The 24,232-nt window shown below is 38.7% G+C and overlaps 2 protein-coding genes across 2 annotated transcripts in view; both read right to left on the bottom strand.

The window, feature by feature from the left end:
• The window catches only part of OVCH1 (ovochymase 1), a 65,877-nt gene extending 46,380 nt beyond the window's left edge, over nt 1-19,497 (bottom strand). The window contains 10 exon segments of the mRNA XM_012640956.1: nt 346-450; nt 1,989-2,175; nt 3,655-3,806; nt 4,778-4,873; nt 8,559-8,731; nt 9,499-9,596; nt 9,878-9,996; nt 10,638-11,183; nt 11,531-11,612; nt 19,375-19,497. Of these exon segments, the coding sequence (XP_012496410.1) occupies nt 346-450; nt 1,989-2,175; nt 3,655-3,806; nt 4,778-4,873; nt 8,559-8,731; nt 9,499-9,596; nt 9,878-9,996; nt 10,638-11,183; nt 11,531-11,612; nt 19,375-19,497 (1,681 nt within the window).
• Nucleotides 19,498-19,524: 27 nt separating this feature from the next.
• Nucleotides 19,525-24,232, bottom strand: part of TMTC1 (transmembrane and tetratricopeptide repeat containing 1) — a 280,957-nt gene continuing 276,249 nt past the window's right edge. Inside the window, exon 16 of the mRNA XM_012640954.1 lies at nt 19,525-19,665. Within this exon, the coding sequence (XP_012496408.1) occupies nt 19,525-19,665 (141 nt within the window). The remainder of the gene's footprint in view (nt 19,666-24,232) is intronic.

The raw sequence follows: 24,232 nt of genomic DNA, 5'->3' as shown, positions 1-24,232 counted from the left end.
TGCTTTCTTTTTAAAACAATTCTTCAGATTTAAAATTTATCCAACTTTCCCATCTCTTTCTAGGATGTCCTGAGTATAATGCTAAAATACCTTTGTATAAAGACATTAAAGGAAATGTATGCGACTTTTAGCGATGGCATAGCAAGTCTCTATTCACTCAAAATATTCAGATGCCAATGTCAGGTTTTACATGTTGGAAGCTCTGTGTATGAATATGAGCAGGGCATTTTAAAGTTGACATTCACAACTCAAATAAAATTCAGATTATGAATATGGTACAATTCTTCTATTTGCCTTCTCTTGATGACAACTCCCAAGTCAGCTTCCTACCTAGATAAGCAGGACCACACATACCCTTTCCTCTCCGGCTCCCACGCACACCTCGGACAGAACTCAGGCCCTTCGTCACACTCCGACTCATTCTTGAGAAGGGTTTGCCTTGATCCAAATCTGTACAGGGTGTAAAGAGTTAATGCCTTTCCCAACAATAAATAATGTTAAAATACTCATTTAAATGACAGTTTTGACAATGTGACATTAATATTAAGGACTATAACTTCTACTAAAAAATCAATGCAGAGGGGACCTTTTCTCAGAGTCAGGGGCCTGCTATGTTTTTAAAAATAGGCTAAAGGGCTACATGGAAGCAGAAATTAATTTAATTTGATGGTTAGGGTGGTTTTAAAGTTAAGACGTGAAAGATTCAATTCATCTAATTTTTAAGGGGTAAGAAATAGGGAAATAAAAGCATAGTCAGTTACAGGGAGGGATGAGGGAAGACGGGTAGAAATAAGCAAATAAAGGGAGAGAAGCTTAGAAAGATCATCCTAAGGAAGTATTATTTAAATAAATTACTTATCACATTCTAATGTTCATTTGACTGTGGAACTAACCCTTATTGCCTGATTTCGTTGCCCTTTTAAAATCTTATTGTTACCATTACCCTTTGTCAGGGCTCATTAGCCTTGTCGACCTTCTTTTCCAGGTGATCAAAATAGAATGCAATTGCTACCTGGAGAGAACTGCCCCCCTGCAGTACAGCAATGAACAGAGGACTTTTATGCCTAAGACCGAACAAAAGTGAGCTGGGAGTCTGCCTACCATCATCTGAGGCAGCGCTGGCCTGCAGCTGGACCAACAGCAGTGGCGCTTCTCAAGGTCCTCAGCTAGGTGACTGACCTTGGACCACAAGGGGAGAGGGACAGAGAATGCCATGTTCTGGGGCTCTGGGTGCTATCAATTTGGTTCCTGTACTACACAACTTGTTCTGGAAGTTGTGTTATTTCTCGCTGCTTCGTTCTGCAGAGGCTGCCTGTTGTGTCATTTGCTTCTGCAGAAGTTGCCCCTTTTCACAGCTACATTCTGGTCTCTCAGGACTGAGCCTCCCAGAACTCTTTCCCTCGGTGCTCTTACAGCTCTCTGAGCTTACCTGTGCTCCACCCGTTTATTGTAACTCTTTCTACCTTTTTTTCCTTCCTAAATAATTAGAAAGTTCCTTGAGAACAGGCTGGGCATCTCCAGACCCACATTTTCCTTATCTAGATTTTAGTGCTGCAGAATCAAATTAACTCTCCAAAGTCTCCCTTATATTTTCCCACATTGCCAAATAAATGAATAAGGCAGAATGGGTGAGGTGGGAAAGGAGTGATTTGGTTTTAGTATTCTTAAGTAGAGAAAAAAATGTCAACTGAGAAATGAAGAAAGAATCCCTGATAAGTGTTCTCGAAGTCTGTTTATAAAGTCTCACAGATGCAAAAAGACATGAAAATTTTACACAGGGACTTGGTTTGTTCAAGCTATAGATATCAGTCCTCAGGAATTCAGACAAATTTATATAAATTGGTAGTCTTGGTAGAACTTAAAACGAGCCATATTCTTGCTTTGTTCTAAAGCTTAGCTCTAATTTTATTATAACAGAGTGACTACCCCTGAGATAAGCATGATCAGTTTTTGTCTTAGAATGAAATGAAGAGGAAGAATTCACCCACCTGTGATGTTTTGAGTGATAAAATCCATCAACTCGAACACCTTGGAGAAAATGCCAAGTGATGCTTTCCTGTGGTGATTTCTTAGAGGAGCTGAACCTCTAGCATAATCAGCTACCCAGGAAGCTATCCCAGCAAGGGTCCAGATTCCACCACCTCTTCTACACACCAGTGGTCCTCCAGAGTCCTGCTTTTATAGTACAGAAGAGAGAAAATTTTTAAAATAGCCATAGGATAAAATATTTCATCAGTTTCACAAACATCAGCACTCATCTCAAAGTGAGAAGAAGTAGAGGCATAGAAGTCCACTAGTCATCATCCAAATTTTTGTTTCTCCGTTTTGTTGTTACCAAGTCATTAGCTTCAAAGCATCATCTTTTCATTCAGATGTAATCTCTTTGCACCTACTGGTTACAATCTTGTCAGACTAAAGCTTAATTTTTCTCTTTTTTTGGAAATTGTCATGTTCATTTCAAAAATCAATGGAAGAAGTGGGTGTAGTTACAGATATATGCTTCTACTGTAGCTTGTTCACCTGGAATTGTTGGGAAAGACTAGGTCATCTCCCAAGCCTATAGCATCAGTGAATAGAGACCCCAAGGTTGTTCTAAGGCCTCAAGTCTTTGAAAACAGGAAGACTGGGCAACCTAATTTTGTCCCAGGGAGCATATGCAAAGGATCACATTGGCTCCCATGCTAGAGAATAAAGATTCCAAGATTTTAGGATCCTGTCTTCAATAACGTTCCAGAATATATGCTGCTTTGAGAATATGTTTCAATCTTGTGACAAACTAACGTCTCCTCAAAAGGTGCAGAATTGTTTTTCTGGGGACTTCATCCAAAAAAGAACTGCCTATAATGAGTGAAGATAACACAAAGCACCTTTAGCCTATCTGTGTTACAGTTTAGAAAGTGGTATAAGTGTAAGATTCTATCTCCTGCCTCCCAAACTCCTCCTGTCACTCCCTTGAAGAAAAACTTAGAAATTCTTCCAACAGATAATTTCAGGGAGCTTCCCACAACAGTTTCAAGCTGCTTTCTGGCAAAGAATAATGACTCCCTGCTGTTCCCTGCTGCTTTTTAATTTATAATAAATTATAAAGAAAATAATTTATTTGGGAGACCTATCTAAAACTTAAGACTTGTGTCTTTCACAAGTTGGTCTCTATTTTCCCCTCTCTATATCTCATAAAAATTGGTATTCTTTGTGAAGTTGTTGTGTCAGTCTTGGGAGGTCATTGTCATTTGCAACATCTCTTATCCAGCAGTTACTAAAGGTATGTGTCTTTGGTCAAACTTTGTGTGACCATATTCTTCACTCAATGAAAAAGAATTACAGTAGTTAGCAAAATATGGAACAAAGGATTAATTCATAGCTGGATCTAATAAGACTGTTGAAGTGGTCATCTTGCTTAATTCCATCAGTTTGGACATGTTGAAACTAACCCCTGACCCCAACCCCAAATAAAACAGATGTAGGAAGAGGAATGGGAATAGAGACAGACAGAATTCTCTCAGCTCAGCTACGCTTTTTCAGTAGAAGCCAGATGGAAGGTTCAGAAGAAAAGGAATTTGACACAGTAGCTCCCTAAAAGGAGCTCATGAGGGAAAGGCAGAATCCACTTTCACCCACATTACTGAACAACTGAGCTGGTCTGTGCTTTCGTACCTGGCAGGCAGCCATTCCCCCACCAGGAAAACCAGCACACATCATGGTCCTTTCCAGTGGAGGGAGGTTCATACTCCTGAGCACAGTATTACACGTTCTGTCATCCATGACGGGAAGTTCCACTTCTTGTAGGACATTTGAATACTCTGACGCTGTAGAGAAAGGAGTGCTAAGTCAACGGTTGTCCTCATTGAAACAGGTAAGAAACCTGCAAGTTTAAAACTATCTCAAACAGATCTTTAACCAAACGTAGAAGTCATTTTATTAGATGTGAATTATGTTCACTTCTAAAAATCATATATGTGATAAAGGACACTTTTTAAAAATTCAGATTTTTAAGATAACATAGGAAACTGTGGCTTCTCTGAATACATGTTTATGTTTCCCCAAGAGGAAAACTTTAGTTAATAAAGCAATGTTTTTTAAAATTCTGTATTAAAAAGTTCCAGTATATCTTTTGAAGCTTTGAGGTATAATTGACAAATAAAAATTATATATATTCAAGGCATATATTTTGATATGCCCATACATTGTGAAGTGATTACCACAATCGAGCTAATTAACATATCACCTCACATAGTTAACTTTTTGTGGTGAGAATACTTAAAACTTACTCTTAGTAAATTTCACGTATATAATACAATATTACTAACTATAATCAACATGCTGTACATTAGGTCTCCAGAGCTTATTTGTTGTATAATTGCAAGTCTGTGCCCTTTGACTAGTATCTCCCCATTTCCCCCACTCCCAAATCCCTGGTAATCATCCTGCTGCTTTTTGTTTCTAAGAGTTTGAATTTTTAAAAAGTCACAATATTAAAGACAAGGAAGCTCAACTATTGTTACCATTTCCTGATTATCCTTTTACCATATTCCTCCCCATCTCTCATAGTTACATCCAGTTTCCTTTATCTGTCATACCTGAACAAAAGGGCAGGAGTGATATGAACAGCTTTAAAAAGCATAAGACTTTTCTATAGTGAAGACAACCAGAAATCTTCCCTAGGTTAGAAATTAGGAAGAAAAGAAAGGAGAAACTTCTTATCGTCAACAAAATTATTTCTCCTTCTCCTGGGCATTCAGAGTCCTGGAAGAAATATATACTTTTTAATGCCTCTTACTCTCTGAAATCTTGCCCCATCCACTGGCCATACAAAGAATCCCTGCTTTAAGTGTATCATCTCTGTTGGGAAGACAGATTGGTTTAACAGCAGTTCCTGAAAAAAACAACAAAGAAAGTCATGAAGTTCATGGATAGACAAGTGATGTTGAATATATCTGAAGAAGTGACATCTGTTGATTTCATGGCTTCTATACTTTTCGTCCTAAATATAATGATGACCCATTTTAAGTTTTTCCCCTCACACAAAACTATGTCATATTTATAGAAATTTAGAAAAAGGCAGAAAAAGTAAAACAAGGAAAAATATCACCCATCGTTCTGCACACCACCATGAGCTCCCCAAACTACTAACAGTTTAAGAGTACGCCTTTGCTCTGAAAGGATAGATTTTCATCTAGTAGTTATTGAGCACTGCTATGTGGCAAGCACTCTTCTAGGCCTCAATGGATGAGCAGGAAAAAACACCCTCTGCTGTGGTGGAGCCCGTACATGAGAGAGTGAGTGTGTACATGTTGGCAGGAGGGGGTGGTGGAGATACAAATAATAAATATAATTATTTAGTGGTTGGATAATACATACTCTGGAAAAATCAGGGTAGGATAAAGACAAGAAGTCTGGAGATTAGGGAAGATGACACAGGAGTAATAGTTTTAAACACAGTGTCATGGCAAGTTTCATCGAATAGATGACATTTGAGCAAAGGAAGCTGAGGGAAGGAATCATGCAGTTGTCTGGGCTGAAAGCATTTCATGAGGAGACAGGATGGAAAGTCCATGCAGCAGGATCCTGTATATGTACTGGAAACAGTGGGGAGGCCAAGATGACTGGAGTGGATTAAAGCAAAAGGAAGTTTAGTGAAAAATAAAGCAGAGGTGAGACGTAGGATTGGGAGGAAGGAGAGGTCAGATGATGACGCCATTTTCATCTGAGTATAATGGGGAACCACTGAAATAGTTTGAAAGAGTGACAATTTGATTTACATTTTAAGACATACTATTCTGGCTGCTGGCTTAATAATAATTAGGGATGAAGAAATAGCAGCTCAAGACAATTTCAGAAACCCTTAAAATTAGCACAGGTAAGAAATGATGGTAGTGTGGGCTGGAACAGGATGGTAGAAGAGTAAGTGGCTGAGGCAGAAGCAACAGGATTTTCTGATGCACTGGATGTACAGTGTCAGAGAAAGATCAAAGATTAGTCCAAAGTTTTTAGCTTAAATAATTGGAAGGAAGGAGTTGTCGTTGAGATGAAGCAGTCTAAGGGTAAGCATGTGTGGGATGTGGGGGCCAAACAGGATTCTATTTTAAACATATTCAGTTTGAGGTGCCTGTTAGCCATCCAGGATGGCAGTTGGTTATATGAATTCCATTAATTCCAGACACATAGGCAACATATAGAAACCTGGGCTAGAGGTATGAAATTTGGAGTAGTCTTCAAGGAGATGGTATTTAAAGCCTTGATTCTGGATGAGATCATTAAGGGACTGAACACAAACAGAGAATGAAATAGGCCAGGGCTGAGCCCTGGGGTGCTCCAACAATAGGAGGGCAAGGGGAAGAGGAGGCCTCATCACAGAACTAAGACAGGCTGCAAAGGGATAGGAGGAAAAACAACAGGTTCCTGGAATTCAAATGAAGGAAATATTTCCAGGAAGAGAATGAGAAAACCTGCTAAAAACTCATATCCAGAAAGATGAGAACTGAGAATTTAACCTTTGAATTCAGAAACACAGAGATCATTTGTGACTGTGACAAGAGCACATTTGGTGGAGTAGTGAAAGTCTGATCAACTTGGATGTCTAACAGACAACTTACCCTGATACATCCAATTATGAGAATTGAGGAAATTGACGCAACTAGCACAGATGGCTCTTTGCAGTTTTTCTATAAAGGAAAGAAATAAATGGGGCAATAGCTTCCTACAATATATATAATTCTAGTTTGAGTTATTCTCAGGATTTTGATAATCTTGTTTTGTCTTCTTTCATGTACTGCTACTGAGAAGTCAGCTGCCACTCTAATTTTCATTCCTTTTTCAGTAATCCGGTTTTTTTTCCCTGTAGTTTTTGAGATCCACTGTTTTTAGGATGCCACATTTTCAGCACATGCCTAAGTTATTTTTTGTATCATAGTTGGAGTTACTGGTCTTTTTAAATCTAAAGATTTGTGTCTTATCAAGTACGGTTAACCCCCTGGCCACTTTCTCTTAAATCAGATCCTCTCTCCCTCATTATCCATATTCATTTTTAAGTTCAAATTGAAGGTTTACTATATTCTTTCAGTTTCTCTTCTCCATATCTCTTACCCTCTTTGTCTCTTCTGGGTAATTATTTCAGATTGCCCAGTTCCCTGTATGTAATCTGGTGGATAATCCTTCCATTGAGTTTCTAATTTCAATTATATTTTTATATCTTCATGTGTTATTGGCTCCTTTTCAAAGTTTCCCCTCCATGTAGTAGTTTCCGATCCTTCAGTTATCTCCAATACACTTCTGCTTCTTTAAACCTAAGTAAAATATGCTTATTTCCTATGCCGTATCTCATTTTGACATCTGTAATCTTCGAAGGTCTGATTCTGGTTGTTCATGTTTGATTGTCTTTGATGGCGAATATCACTGCATGTTTATGTGCTCACAGTCATTAAAACTGTGGGAATACACTGAAGCTGGGATTTAAGGTTCATTTCTTCAGAGAAGATTTACTTTTGCTTCTGCCAGAAGCTCTGATTACTCACCTGGAACCACTTTAAACTAAAATCTTGCCCTTGGAGTTTTGGGGCCACACAGGTAATGTCAATTCCAGCAAACCTCAACAAGGGTTGGCTCATGATTACAGATTCTTCTGAGAACCCTCTGCCCAGAGCCAAGGTTCAGAATAAGTTTCCTTATTCCTACACTTTGTGTGCTGTATTCTACCACCCCCACCCCTTATTTTTCTCTAGCTTTCACAGCATTGCCTTTCAGTAAGTCCTAGATATTTTGTAGCTCCTCATATGGTCAGGTAAATCTCTAGGATCTTAAAGATCAATTAGATGCCTCAAGGGCAGTGGCCTGCCTCAGTGGCTGGCTAACTCCCCTGGAATTGTGCTCTTTTATTGTTTTTGGCTAATGAACACTTCCTTTACTTGCATCAAAAAAAAAAAAAAAAAGGTTTTTAGTATTTTATCCAGAATGTTTAGGTTATCTGTGCTGAGACAGCATTGGGTATCTAATCTATAATAATGACAGAAAAGAAAAGCCTCTGAAAATATTTTAAAAGATCCCAAACTCCTTGGTCAGAGCTGAATATGAGTAGATGGTCTACAATATAGCACAGCCAAGACAGGATTGTTTTTGGCTAATGAACACTTCCTTTACTTGCATCAAAAAAAAAAAAAAAAAGGTTTTTAGTATTTTATCCAGAATGTTTAGGTTATCTGTGCTGAGACAGCATTGGGTATCTAATCTATAATAATGACAGAAAAGAAAAGCCTCTGAAAATATTTTAAAAGATCCCAAACTCCTTGGTCAGAGCTGAATATGAGTAGATGGTCTACAATATAGCACAGCCAAGACAGGAGTGTCTTAAAATGCTGATTGGTAGGTTAAGCATACATAATTTGTGACTGGGACTCCCAGCCTGCACAGTACTTTTTATTTTTATAGGTTATAGATTGAACAAGGTGTTTAAAATAAAGCTTAGCTATTCTGTTACTAGACATCACACAGAAATTAAAGTTAACTTGGACACAATTAGCAGTTTTCTCTATTGCATTTTTTACATTCTAACTCTCCCTACTTACCAAACTTCACTTTGTGTTTCAGATACAGCAGTGCAATATCAGCACTCATATATCCAAGCCTGTTGTATTCAGGATGGATAATAATTTTTGAGACAGGAATATTCTGTTCTTGCTTATCCTTCTGAAGGAGGCTGTATTCTCCAGAAGTCACAGTTAGACTCTTACGTTGCTTCCTACAATCAAAGAGAAATGTTCCAATAAGTAGTTGTTTCTTCTAGGAAAGACTTCTTGGTTTTATGTGATTAAAGTTATTAAGGTTCCAAGTCTTTACAGAAGATGTTTATTATTGAATTATCAAGGGCCATAATTTCTAATTTTTTGATCTATAAAAAGTCATGGTTTTCAGTCACAGAATATTTGTTTACATTCTTGTGAACACTTTCATCTACTACTTTCATGTCTTTCTAAGTATTTAAATATTGCTTCCATTTCTTCTTTTTTATATAAACCATGGTCTATACATGCTATACCATATTTAACAAGATACAAAAGTTAGCTTCTAGAACTGTCCCTCCTTTTCTCTTACTAGTATCCCCTTTTAATCTGGCCAAGTATTTGCTATTTCTTCAGCTTTTTCTCCCTCCTAATGACTTATATTCAGATGATTAAACCTTTGGAGCATACATTTAATATTCAATGTTAATACTTTATTATAATAAGTAACCACCACCCCTACCCAATTGCTAAACCCACAATCCACAAATTATGGAGGCTGTCTGGGATCTTTGGGAGTTTCTCTATTTAGTAGAGCACGAAGTGCTGGAAATCTTGGGAAAAACACAAGTTTCTGGGAATCAGGAAGATCATTGGGTAGGTGCACTAGGTAGCAAAAATAAGAAAGCGACTGAGATTGAACCTTGTATGGTATTTAGAGCATCAAATCTCCCAGTCCCATAGCCATAAATCAAGGTTGGATACATAATGGAAAACCACAACTTACTCATTGAGGCTAGCCAGGCAGTGTGCTGCTGTGACCACCTGATCATCTTGAATCAAGCTTCCTCCACAGAAGTGGTGCTCACCTAACTTTAGGGAGACCTGCCCAAGAAGAAAGTTACAAGCACAACTAATATGTATCTCCCCATAGATGTTGTCTCCTTCAGAAACATTTGAGATCAACTCTTCTAATCTGACATAATATTCTTAAAATACTGACATAAATTGGATAGTAAGCTATTTCCCATGGATGTAAACTTTTTGGTACAGAGGTAGCGGCCAGGGGAAAAAATACATATTAACCCAGACTCTTGATATTTGAAACAGGAAATATTAATAGCTCACCATTTACTCATTCAGAAATCAAAGTCTGTTATACTGACCTGCCATGGATGGCCACCCACTGTTGAATTTCTCCAGCTAATAATTCTGGAGAAGAACCCAGATTCCGCCGCAGGTTCCTTGCTTTCCAAATCAACTGCACGAGCTCCACACCTCAGTCCTGTTAGAAGAGCATGTGTATGCGTGCTCACACACAGAGCCTTACTAAGAGTCACTGTATCCGGATTTCACGTCCTGATTTCCCGGGACTGGCACAGATGTTCTGCAATCACTCAGCTGCGGGCTATCCCCTTTTCTTAGTATTCTCCTCAGAAAATCCCACGCCCACCCTCCGCCGGCTAGAGCTTGCCTTCTGCCCCTTCTCGGCCTGAGATACCATAACAAGGTAACACCCCGGGCAGGAAGGCGCCAGCTCTGCCTCTGGTGGTGGATTTGGGGCTTACTCTGGGAGGACGCACTTTGCGAAATTTAGGGTGTATTAAAGATACTGGGAACAACATATGCTACTCTGGAAGAGGGATATTTGGCTTTAAGTTACTTTTACTAGGTTGTGTTTCTTCGGAGGAAACTCCTTAGCACAAACATGCGTAGCAGATGTGCCTAAAAACTAGGAGTCCAAGAAATTTCAAAAAGGAAACCTGGCCTAGGCCTTCCTTTGGGAACATTTGGGCCCGTACCATTTCCCCTCACCCTGTCTTCTCAGACGTGTCGTGTGTGGCTGCGCCACCCGGCAGTCCTGGCGCAAGGAGTGAGGAAGTCATCCCTCCCCCGCAGCCCTGGTGCCGAGGGGCCTGGGCTCACCTAGGCTTTGGGGCAGGCCGACGACGACCAACAGCAGCAAACCAGCCCCGACCGGCGCGCCCATGGCCCCCACGCACCGGGACCTGGCGCGTCGTCCCTCCCCGCAACCACCGCGCGTGCGAGGAAGGTGGGCCCGGCCGCACCCTTTATTCTCTCCTGCCGATGGGCAGCACCTGCCTGGGCTCCTGGGCTCACAGGTGTTCCTCTTCAGGATCATTCCGAGACGCTGCTGCCGCTCTCTGGCCAACCCCCGTGTCAGAGCGCCTTGCTGCCCTGCCCTAGGGCCCTGGAGAGTGACGTGAGGGCCGCTCGCACACGTGCAGTGGCCCCCACGGACAGATCCTGGGAGCACGGTGATCAGTGGCCTAGAACCGTAGTCTGATGAATGCTGTCCCACACCAGGGAGTGTGGCCCAAGCCCAGGGGCAATGAGGCTGGTCCTCTATGGTAGGCGCAGGCAGCGCACTTCCGAAAGGCAGGCGCAGGGAGACTCTAAGGCTGACCACAGTACTGCCCTCTTCGAAGCAGCTGCTTAAAGCCCTTAACCCTGGAGAGTTTTGCAACACAGTAGATAGGAAGAATGAGGTTTATGCTGCCAGGCTTTTCCAGGTGGCAGTATTGTCCTCAGCTTCAGCAGAATGGCCCACGGCTGTAGAATCCATCATGTAAGATTATTAAAATCAATTCATTGGTAAGATGATCATGTCAGCAATTTTTCCATAAATATTATTTTGGAATAAGTTAGCAATAAGTTAGCTTTAGTTTGGGAGAGGAATAAAGCCAGAATTTGTGGTGGACTTATATTTTGTCAGAAAAGTAGGGCAAGGCTACCTCGGGTATTTTATACACACACACACACACACACACACACATACACACAATCAATCGACTGACCTGGATACCAATCCCCAGACTCAGTTGTCTTGATTTCATGTAAAACAGAAATAAAGGCTCCTTGAGGTAGGGAGTAAACAAACTGAGGGAGACAGGCAGGAGGTAAACAAGTGAACAGGAACACAGAAGACAGTCAAGGTGGAGAGAATGCAGGTACAGGTATAATAAGCAGGTGATGACCAGCTGGGGGCAACGGCCCCTGTAACTACAGAAGAGAGAAGAGGGCGAATGGACACCTTTTGGTGAAAAGCCTAAAAAACATGATTGGCCCCCAAACTTGAAACACATAGTTCAAATCTTGTCCCATGAACCCAAAAAGAGTTTCTGTGATTTTTATGTTCCAAATCTCACACTGTTGAAAAGCTCTAGAGCTGCACTTACCAATATGGTGGACATTAGCCCTATGTGGCTATTTAAATTAAAACTAAGTAAAAATTAAAAATTCAGTTCTTCAGTCACATTAGTTAACATTTCAAGTACTGAGTAGCCACTGTCGCTAGTGGCTACCATATTGGACAGCATAAGAATAGAACATTTCTGTCATTGCAAATAGTTCTATTGGACCGTGCTGTTCTTGAGAGTAGCGCCATTTTCTTTTGAGTATTTATTTCAAATACAGACACCTTGGACAGTTTGACTGAGTAGGTGACTGCTGGGTTTGAAGCATGGGCGTGTAGGGAATAGTGGGTGTGCCCTGAGGGAAGGGGCTTGGTAAGGTAAGCAGCTCTTCTGTGAAAATAGAGTGCTGAACCTCCAGGCTTGAGTACTGTCCAGGAAATCTCTGGGAATGGTACCTGCCTGACCAGTGGCGCTCATCACTCTCCACCTTGTAGTCATCTCACAAGGATTGCCATGTGAACCACCATGCTGGCTCCAGGGGCATACTGTTCTCCAGTGAAAGCTCAGAGCCCCCAAATAGACCCAAAGCCCTCTTCATTTTTAGCAAGAGGTCAGGTTAAAACCATCAAAAAGTCTTTACTAAATAAAAAGAGAAAGGGGAAAAAAATAAACATGTGATGTGCAAGAACAGTCAGGCATATGATGTTCAAGGTACTGGTCACACTGTGGTTAACCATCCCGTGAGGCTGACAGACATGGCACCCGTGTGTTCTTCTGCACATAGCACACAGCTTGGCAGGATGTTCATGGTTTCTTTGTTTCAAACCTGGGAGCCTCTGTGCATTGGGCACTGTCTCATTTTCTGTTACAGAATTAGCTCCCTTTGTTGCCAGAGTTCAAAACTCACAGCCTCAAGTGAGACTGTGTCCTCACATACAGAGGATTGGTCCCTTACAGGACTAACAAAAGAATGCCTTCCCATTAAATGGAAAAAGAGGCATTCATTAAGAATTACATACATACAAAATAGCCAGGTGATTAGTTTTAGATCCAAATTTTCTAATAAGATAATGGTTTAAATACAAGTTGAGTTTGTGGTAACGTTGAAGCAACCAAAGGGAAGACCCCTCTTTTTCTTTTTAAAATAACTTTTGAAAAGGAAAAGATTCTCAGGGAGGGGAGTGAGTTGGGTTACCCCAGAAAGGATTTGTGATACATGATAAATCTGTCTTTAATTTGGACATGTCTGCACTAGTGTAGGACAACAGTAATCTGCTATCAAAAAGCTTGGCTGTGAAGGACAGAGAGGCAATAGTAGCTAGAGATGACACAGAATAGAGGATTTTTTTTTCCAAATGGTTTTGATGGTGATTACCTATATATGTGTATTAAGATAGAGGGAAACTGACAAATTGATAAGAACCAGCAAAAGAAAGAAGTAAAAAGATGAAAGAGAAGTTAATCGATGGAATGAAGTTGCACAAGAGGCAAAATCCAGAGCCTTAGGGCCCTCTTCTTCCATTGTGGCAATAGGAGAAAAGAAAGCATAGAATTCAGTGCCGGTACATTTATAGATGGAGTGCAGGATATTGAGGGAATACCTGGTTTCTACCTTTTATTTACTCTGTAAAGAAAGAGGTGAAGGCATCTGATCTGGAGTGGGTAAGCACTGAAGCAGGCATTGTGTGGAGTAAGGGAAAGAGCAGACAGGAAGCATGCAGAAGCATGCCATGAGTAAATGAATGATGGAGGGCAGGAAGGAAGATGGCATGGATGTCAATAGGTACTAACCACACAATACGTGAGAGATTGAAACCACACATACTTATTTTCATCATATTTTATATAAAATAGACATTTACATAAATTTTATTTTGGAAAGACCTGGGCAAAGTATACATAGACTTAATGGGAGAAATACTTCACGGGAGAAATTTTTCTAACTGGCACAGCAAAAAGTAACAAAAATTATACATTTATATACAACTGATCGAAATAGGAAATAAAGGCATTATGAACAAAGAACATGATGCAAGTCATTTCCTCCTGACAAAAGGAGGGATCTGTGTCGAGTCACAGCAAATCAAATGATTTCCATATTATAAAAGCAAGCCATGGCTCCTACCGGTATCTTAATTCCTTAGGAGGAAATTTTATCTTATCTTTTTTCCCCAGTAAAGTAACAATCACTGTAAAATGTTTTTAAGTGCACAGACTGTAACACAGGAGTAATTACCTCTGTCATGTTCAAGCACTTGGGAAATTCAGTCACTTTTAGGTTTCTTTGTCTATGTGTTTTGTTGCAGTGATAATGATTATCTTAAAAATCCTTAAAACAAAGGGTGACATTTATCTGTTATCTCATCAGATACATAGTGCTTTTTAATCCAGATTCAAGAGTAACCACTGCAGAGGCTCGAAGAGCTTAATGGAACCATCGGGCTGACCAGTCCTTTTATGGGTGGTAAACATGACTGAGACTTTGGCTAACTTGCCCCAGGTGAGGTGGCCCCTGCGTGGCAGAGCTAGAACTAGAATTCAGATGTCTTGATTCTTGGACTACTGTACCCCTCCTATGGACCAGCAAGATAAATAACCCCAAAAGGACATTACACACATTCCATCTACCAAGCGTGATACAAATATACACCATGTGCAGCACTGAGGATATGAAGAAACTCCTAGACTTCTAGATGTGCACATCTCTTTCCAGTCGGGAGTCAATGGTGATCTAAACTTACAAACTGAAATGACCATATGTTGTGATGGGTGCTGATTTTATGAGTTACGTGCCCTACAGGAAAGGATCCTTGGTGGAAAAATAGAACATTTTAATATGAGCCAATCGATTGTTACAAATATCTTATCATTTCTGTTGTGCCATTTTCATTGATATTAAACCACACTTGTGATTGCACTTATTTTATCTCTTTTCTTTAAGTTATATGGCTATTAAAAACAAAAATATAGAGGGAAATGCTATTTTTGGAAGGCCTATTCGACATACTTTTCGTGTGTATCAAAACCTTCAAGAATAACCATAAATTAAAATATTTCCCTATATCATGTTTTAGAATCCTAAGCTTTTCTCTTATTCAACTACAGCCTAAATTCAAGATTTGACAGGTATTTATTCTTTTTAAATGTCAAAAGATGCCATTTAGATAGTAAAATTTTGCTATATTTGGGAGATACCAACATACAATCAAATCAAAGTAAATGTGATTTAGAAACCAGGACAAAAAAATTAAAAAACAAACAAACCACCTCTAGCTATATTTGCTTTGAATGTCATTACTAATATCCCTTATTATTCTGAAGGGGTGAATGTACCACAAATTAAAGCAAAAGCCTTTGTTTGTATTTTTCCCCCAAAACTAACACAATTAGTTTAATAAGTGCAATTAAGACATAATTAACAAAAGCACATGTGTGTGCCCAAAAGAAAGAGAGACACAGATGTAGGTGTAAACTCTATGCCAAGGATACCTTCTATGAGTCATAAAAATATCAGTTTTATATCCTGGGCACTTGGTCTGCTGCATGCAAATTTCAAGGCAATTCCTCTCCATCTGAGAACCAAGAATTCTGGAAATGTAAGGCCAAATTGTAGTCCAATTGCCACATGTGCAAATCCACCCCTTACAACCACCTGTTTGTCAATCTTGGAATGACAGCATCAATCAACCAATTGCTCCATAAATCATTCTTTAGAATTCTTTGGCTCATTTTAGTCTAGACTTAAAGGTAAAATTGCAAAAGATTATAAACATCTCTTTTGTAAAAGCCACAAACTCCCATTCAAGTTGTCAGCCCTGTAGTGGTTCTAGAGAATTCTAGCTGCACATTAGAATCATTATCTGGACAGCCAGGTATTAAAGATTTTGAGAGGTCCCCAGGTGATTCTTAAGTGCAGTCAGTGTTGAGAGCCACTGTATGTGAGGAACAGATCTCAACTATCAGCTGAATGGGGCTCTTAAATCTGAGGGACCTGGCCTGGGTAATAGTGAAAATAAGAAACCACACATCTGCTTTATATTCCCCCTTAAATTACAGTTTTCATAGGTTGATTTGTGTAGGATGTTAGGATTTTCTTATTTGGTCTGGCTGAAAAGCAGTTGCACAGAAACATTCGCACAATCACTACAAAACCCTGCATCCAACTAGGTATCCCCGATTACAAATTTCAGAATCTCATGCTAACGGTTGTGAAGCACTGCAGGGAGTTGGAATTAAAGTGCTGACAATCCTCTTTGTTCTGTGACAGGCTTCATAATAAACAAACCCAAAAGAATATATTTCAGGATTCTCTAAATAAAATTTCTTTTCCTCCAAGGTATTTGCATCTTTGGCTTAATTTACCTATGTTATATTATTGAACCATGTTTTATGAATATGTTAACACATTGAAAACATCTGAATCATTTTTAAAATCCTGAATTAATAATTTGTAAGGTTAAAATAAGCAGCTAAAGCCATTCTCATGGCTTCTATGTCAAAGGACATGGTAAGGGACTGCCACTTATTGGGATTTTGAAGGCGAGGAGACCTGATTCTAGGTAGGATGGAAGTACTAGTTAGATGGGCTGGGAGAAGAGGGGAGATATGTACATGAGGGATTCTAAACGTAGCTGAGAAAAATAGCAAATGCTGCTCAGGGTAACACAATGCCAAATGAAACTCTGATCAGTGGATCAAATGTTCAGCCACGCCAAAGCAGCTCCTAATCTTGTCCTTAGCCACTTTCCTTCTTACCCAGGACCTGTTTGGGAACCCAGTGCAAAATGAAATTGTGTCCCCTGTGTTTAAAAATTATTAAGAACTTCAAGCAGAGTATTCAACTAAGTTTGGGTGCTTCTGAGTGTAGCATCCCATGGGATAGCAAGCATCGCACACCCATGAAGCAAGCAATTCTGCTCATTTATTCCAAAAAGGTGCTAGAATTCTCATGGCAAGTATGCTTTCAATAAGGGCAAACTGGATGCACCTCCATGGCTTGCCAGGGCACTCCATTTTTATTTCAATAAGGATGAATTCCACTTATTATATCATGTTACAAGGACCAAATAAAAATAGTTACAAAATACATTTAATATCTTTGAAAGATAGTTTGTGATTTATTTTCTTATTGGCATTATTTTAAATGTGAAAAACTATAAATATTTCATTAGCCACATCTTGGTGAAGGTATTATGTTGGGATGAAAATATCTAATCCAACAAACAATACTAACTTTTTTTAAAAACAGTGCTCACTTTTAATGTTCAAAGAGATGCAGTGTGTGCAGATAGAATGAGACGGTGACAAAGCGAGAGAAAGAGCGAGGGAAGCACAGGAGGAGAGAAGGAAACGGAAGGAGGATGGGGAGAGATAGAAAAGCACCTAAAAGAAGGCAGAGAAAATTTCCTGAAGGCCATTGACCCATTTCCCTCAAAACTTTTAGGCTGAAATTGCCATTTCAATTATCCCAACAAATAAAGGTACTCTCCTACCTTAAGCAGCACTTGAAGTAAGGCATTAAGTGCTGTTCAAAATTTGGGGCTCAGTCTTTTCTACTAACTTTTTAAGCATGAGTTTTGGTTTCAGATTATTTTGAAAAGTTGTGATAAAGTCCTAGGTATTGTTATTAGCTAGGGTTTCCTGTTTTTCAATTTGGGGGTGGGGTGGTTATTTTATAATAAACACTGTAGTGTATTTCTTGGTCTCAGAACTATAATTTTGGGGGGGGGAAGAAAATATCTTAACTAAGATTTTGTATAAATTTATGATATATAACACTGCAAAACTATTAGAAGCAAAGGTCATAGTGGTAATATATATTATTGAATTACTGTTGCACAAAGATGCATGCTAATTCTGTAATCGTCTCCATTTAAATATTCTTACACCATCCCTTTCCAAAGAAGTTTTTTCTTCCGTTTATTTAGACTTGACCCCCCCAAAAAACAAAAAACAAAAACATACAGGGGTAGTGCTTCCTGATACTGGGTTGAAGGAAGCAGAAAGCTATTTTTACCTTGCCCTGGCCTGAGCATGTGAAATATTGTGCCTTCAGGCTACTACATCTATGTGATACCCTGCGGGCTCAGCACCCAGAGCAGCGCTGCCTGGAGGGGCTTTGTTTTTAATGATGAGAACCAAATTGGAATCAGGTGTTCCAATTTCTCCACTTCCAAAATATATTACTATCTGAACACTGACGGCTGACTCCAAATTTCTTTAATTTTAGCAAGTGAATAATCAGTACAAATTTTTGAAGGGACTGTTAAAACTTAACTATTTTGTAATTTAGATTTATATTTTTAAAAGATCAGTTTTGAAAGCTGCTATTAAAACCACTTTGTACAGAGAGAAAAAGAAGTGTCTATATATATTAAATATTTTATAAGTTATGAAATAAATAATGTACTAAAAATAAATGTCGAATTCTGAGTTCAACTTTGCCTTCCCTATCTTTTAAATATAAATCTATGTTTTTAAGCTTATGAATTTAGACTTTTTTCCTAAATTTTTAGAGCATTCTCCATGATATTCCCCAAAGCAAAGAACTCTGGGTTTCAATCACTCATGTTCTAAGCCAAAAATTCTCTTTAAGCCTAGGAAGACCAATAAATAGAGCTCTCTTTCCATCTAGTTAGAGTCTATGAAGATTTTTGGGGTATACCATAAAGGTTTCTCACTGTTAAATATATTTTTCAAAAAAATAAATCTCATGTCTCAACATTAAGATAATAAAGTAGGACATTTCTCTCAGTTAATATCTTTAATATTTTTTACGTAGAATATACTATATTTTTTCTCCACCAAAATAACAATATATTTGGAGGCAGAAACATCTATCATTTTAAATGCACTTTTGAAATCTTTTGAGTAGAATCACTACTCCAGTAATACTTACAGTAAAATTAAAATAATTTTAAACATTTCCATAAAGAATTAGGGGTACCAAGTTCCTTGATTTTCCCCTAGGGATAAAGATATCCATATATAATTCCAGAAGCTTCCCTTTTGATATATTAGGCAATGGGAAAAACTTGGACCAGAGTGGAATTTATTTCTCGAAAGGGCTCTAGTAATATCCTTAGGAGGATACAAGATAAAGCTACTTAACAATAGCCCTTTTCCTCACATATTCTGGAAGGTTCTACAAAAGCTATTAGATATACATTTTCGGTTCTGGAGAATTAAATGAGCCAATTCTTGGCAGAATTTTCCATATGGCTTACGCCATCTCTATGGGATGAAATATCTCATCCCATAGAGAATACAAGCTCTGTCCTCGTAGCATTTTAAGCTTCTGTATTTCTGGGACATAAAAGTCTAAACAAAGAAGTGGAATTAGATCTCCAGGTTGCAAAACCATAGAAATATGTCAAGGGAAATCTGAAATTAAACCAAACAAAAATCTGTAAAATGTGTGGTTGTTTTCCTTCCCTCTCAGACCTTCTTGCCCATGCTTGCTCTTTTTGTCTTCTTTCATAGAAAGTCCTTCAGCACTGGATTACCAGCAGATGTCCGAAAGTATGCCACCCTGAACTCAGAATGAGAAGAGAGCTTCCTTGGTTGTGGCCCTGCTGATGTGAAAGCAAGGCCTCCATCTCCTTTTCCTCTTTCAGAGGCACCCGCATTATCCCATGAGACTGGGTCAAACGGTGCTACGTTCGATCCTTTTCTCGAACTTCTTGCAATCGTTTTTCTAGGCGATCCAATTTGGCAAGATTTTCCTTCAGCAGTTTGCTGTCTGGAACCAGCTGTAAGGCTTTCTCATAATAAGCCCTTGCAGACACATAGTTTCCCTGTGGGGAAAAAGAAAGAGAAGAATTCTAATCCATCAGAAGAATTCTAATCCATCAGAACACTCTCAGAGAATGAGGAGGCTAAGAAACTGACCCTCTGCCCAGTCTAACATTAATGTTCTCATAAGGAAACCCTGTCTGTATCTGTATTGGTAATTGCATCCTTATCTGTTGGTACTTTTGGAGAATACTTGTTTTAAGTACCAGTTCAGCTGGAGAATGTGAAGGATAAGAGTTATACCATAAGGTTAAATGGCACCTACTAATTCAGGGTGTGAGGCTATCATTTCAGTGTTCTCATGGGATAAGCACTATTTCTTTGTAATCAAATAGAACCATGGCTAGAAATTTATATCAGAGGGTGTGGGGGGAGGAAGGAGGGGGAGATAGAAAGTTTTTGAAACTGTATGAATAATGATTAAATAGTTTAGATATCCACTATATCTATTTAGTGGTAGGAGTTATTCTAATCTTCAACTTAAAATGTAAAACAACTTTTGCCTAATATAGGCTTTAATGTAAATTTTAGTTTTTATACAAAGAAAAAGAGAGTTAATAAGAAATGTGGGGTCAAATTTATCCACTACTCCAGGTGTGTGGCAATAAGAACCAGCTGGATACTCTTAGGCAGGAAGGAAGGTGTATCATTCCTGGTCTGCTAAACACACCTGTCCCCACCCTCTGTTGGCCCTCATCTATTTTGTTTAATGACTCTACAACTAGCAAACATGGGTGCCTGGTCCCAGACGGTCTCTGACAAATCAGTCCCAACTATTAGCTTTTTCAGCACTTTTTCTGCTATTGGATGTATTTACCTCTCTTATTTGGTCCACCCTCTTTCAGATCTCAGAACTAAGATTGTTAGAGTCTTCCCCATTCCAAAAAATATGAATTTGCTCTATCCATCCTCAGTTACAGCTCCCACGTAGATGAACACCCATGACTCTCTAAATTTCCATCACAATTTAAAATTATATCTCTTGCAGTGAAAATACTACGTAGCAACTAGCAACTAAGATCTATTGAATGCCTAATTATCTTCCAAATGAGTTAATATGTGTTAAAAGCTTAAACACTGCCTGACACATAGGGAGCTTCAATGTGATACTATCATTACTGTTATTAAATGACTATCCAGTCTCTGTATAAACATTGTCTATTTCTTATACTATTCGCTTATCATATTGGTGAAAGGGAAAGTGGAAATGACAGAACAAGAGATTATACATTGGAAATCCAAGTGCTGGCATGTGCAACAAATGGAATTATTTTTGATTATTAACACTGACTCTGATATGAAGCTAAACAGATTGCCGAACAAGTGGGAACTTGGAATTGCTACATTCAATTATTTTTTTTCAACTCAAGCATTTATCTGCCAAATGCCTTCTGATTTTTACTAAGCTTAGCACATACATACAGACAGCTACACATTTGTGGCTTTTAGAGTGCTCTCAAAATATGATCTTACTACGGTTGATTTTTAAATTGTTCTTCTTGGAGTCTCCCTGAATTTAGGCTTAGCACCTTGGCATCTTCTCTGATCACCAGGTTTCTCTGTCTTTTCACAAAAAACTTAGTTCATTTTCTCTCCCTTAAATTGTTCTTTTCTTGATTAAACTAGAAACTGTATTTAAAAAAATAGTTACATCCCTTAAGTCAGTGTCCCCACTTCTGTAGATCATAGTAAGAAATCTGAATTATCCAATTTCTAGAACTGTGTTAATATCGCATGTGGTTTCTTAAATTTAAATTAGTTACAATTAATTAAGAATTCAGTTCCTCACTTGTACTGGCCACATTTCAAGTACTCAATAGTCTTGTGTGGCTACTGTCTTGGACAGTGCAGATAGAGAACATTTCCATCATTGGGAAAAGTCCAGCTGGAAAATGCCATTTTAGAAAATACGTTACTGTCACAATGCAGTATTGAAAATAGGACTTTGTGGTATGGTCCGTTTGATGCAACTCTTTTACTATAAAGACTGTATTATAGCTTTTATGGTCCACCCATTTATTTCATCCTACATAAAACGTCATTAAAAGGATTGTCTTTTATTACTAAGTAGCAACAAGCAAGAAACAATCATGAAACTCACTCCTCTCTCACCATCACTTTCTGACCTCTTTACACAAAAAGTCTTATTCCAACTCTCCACCTTGCCACAGCCCTCAGGCCTGCCTAAGCTTCTTCCAGACTCAGGGAAGGAGCAAGGCTCAGGAATGGGATAACATTGCCTGATGCACACACTACCTGACCATGCAAAAGACATAGAAAGTTCATGATTGTCTCATAGTGCCCTCACAATGACAACCCTGCATCCGAATGGTGGCATCACAACGATCACATGTGAGCCATGCGGATGCTCTATATATTTATATTAGATTACATCATATGAATTCACTGATATTAGACCATTTTTAAAGTACAAACATGGCAATTTTATATTGTTCAACCTAATACATGATGTCCACAAAGACAAAAAAACAGGATAAACTAATTTTTAATCAGTGTTAGTCACATTGTAAAATAATACACTCATAGATCCTTCTTCAATTTCTAGACACCTTTCAAGGGGAAGTGACTCAAATTTAAAGCAATGGTTTCAGCTGTTATTCTTAAAGAATACAATAGATATATAATTTTCTCTGTATTTCTAGAGTTTTTGGACACTCAGGTGTATTTGGGGTACTTTTTCTAATTAACAACTAAACCCATTGCTTTAACTGCAGATGCGATCCATCTGAACACATGTTGAACATATTATAGTCATCGTCACTTAATGACAGAAATACGTTTTGAGAAACATGTCATTAGGTAATTTTGTCCTTGTGTGAACATTATAGAGTATACTTATACAAACCTAGGTGGTATAGCCTATTACACACCTAGACTAGATGATATAGCCTATGCTCCTAGGCTACGAGCTTGAATAGCATGTTATTGTACAGAATACTGTAGGCAATTACTACACAATGGTATTTGTGTATCTAAGCATATCTAAACACAGAAAAGGTACAGTAAAAATACAATATTATAATCTTATGGGGCCATCATCATATATATTATCTGTCATTGACCAAAACTTCCTGATGTGGCACATGAATGTATTTGAAAATATCACTATTTAATATACAATTTAAAATATTTAAAATTATTATTTTACTATTTTAAAGTAAGTTCATTCCATGCTTCCCAACTAGATATTGCTGGACACCCTAGAATGTCACTATGATCAGAAGGTGGGCAATCTGGCTCTGATAAATGTCACATGTGGATTTGCCATCTAGTGGATCAAAGCTGTCAGCTGCAGGGTAACTATCCCATTATCCCCTCCCATCTGTGTAGTCGTGGGCTGCCTTTTTGTTTTGTTGTGTTCCCAGGAATGATCATTTTCCACTTAACAGTAAAACCTATTAGGGCTTTGTTTAAATTCTAATCACTACACTGCTATTTTGTCAGTACAGAGACTGATAGAATCCTGAAAATAAGTTAGCTAAACAGTAATGGTCTTTTAAAGCATGTTGGATCATGTATGGCATTTCTCTGCTCAAAGTTCTGCAAGGACCCTGACTCATTTGACATAAGAGCCAAAGTCCCTACAATGCCCTGCAAGGGCCTGTGTGATCTGGCCCTGTGGCCTCTTTGACCTCAGCTTCTCCCACCTCCTCTCACTTGCTCTGCCCCAGCCACGCTGCCTCCTCACTGTCCTTCAAGCACAAGAGGCACACTTGAACCTTAGGGCCTTTGCACGTGCTCCTTCCCTACTTTGCCACATGGCTCACTCAATTCACATCTCTGCTCAAGAATCACTTTTTAACTGAGGCCTTCCCTAACCACCTGAATGTAAAATTTGAGCCCTTGCTCCCTGGCACTCCAACCTTCTTTCTCTCTTTTTTTCTCCATAGCACTTATCATCATCTGATATATTTTATGTATGTACATATGCATGTACATATGTGTGCATTATGTGTGCATGCATGTATGTATTTATTATATATCTCCTCCTACTAGAATGTTAGCATGATAAGGACAGGAATTTTTGTCCCGTTTGTTCACTGCTGTATTCCCAGTGCCTAGTAGAGTTCCTGGCTCTCCATAAATGCTTGTAAAATGAATGGATGAATGAATGGATAAAGGATGGTGGATCTTTGATTACATTAGTTATAGATAATAACTCCCCCCTTCCCCTAAAGGTCATTTTCAATCTTCAGGAAGATTCACTGAAAGGCAGTTTTTTTCTTTTGGGGAAAAAAAAAAACAAGCTTGCTTCTCAGGAAAAGGTTATGGAGTGAAAGATACATCAGATATAAGAAACAGGAAGGTGATACTTAAAGAAACATTTTAATCTTCACAATGAGTTAAACTGGGAGGAAAATAAGCCACACTAAGCTCCAACAGGGATTTAGTTCACATAAACAAGCTTTATCTCCGTCTGATACTTCTCATAGATTCCATGATTTTCTATATGATTAGTAAAATCATTGAATCTAATTTATATAGATTTTTAAAATTGCTTCTTGATATTCACTATCTAGATAATGCAAAGTGAACATAAACTGTACA

This window comes from Propithecus coquereli, unplaced genomic scaffold (assembly GCF_000956105.1).
Source record: "Propithecus coquereli isolate 6110/MARCELLA unplaced genomic scaffold, Pcoq_1.0 Scaffold16, whole genome shotgun sequence".
Classification (NCBI taxonomy): Eukaryota; Metazoa; Chordata; class Mammalia; order Primates; family Indriidae; genus Propithecus; species Propithecus coquereli.
Note: the sequence above shows the minus strand (reverse complement) of the source record. Positions and strands in the feature narration are given on the sequence as shown.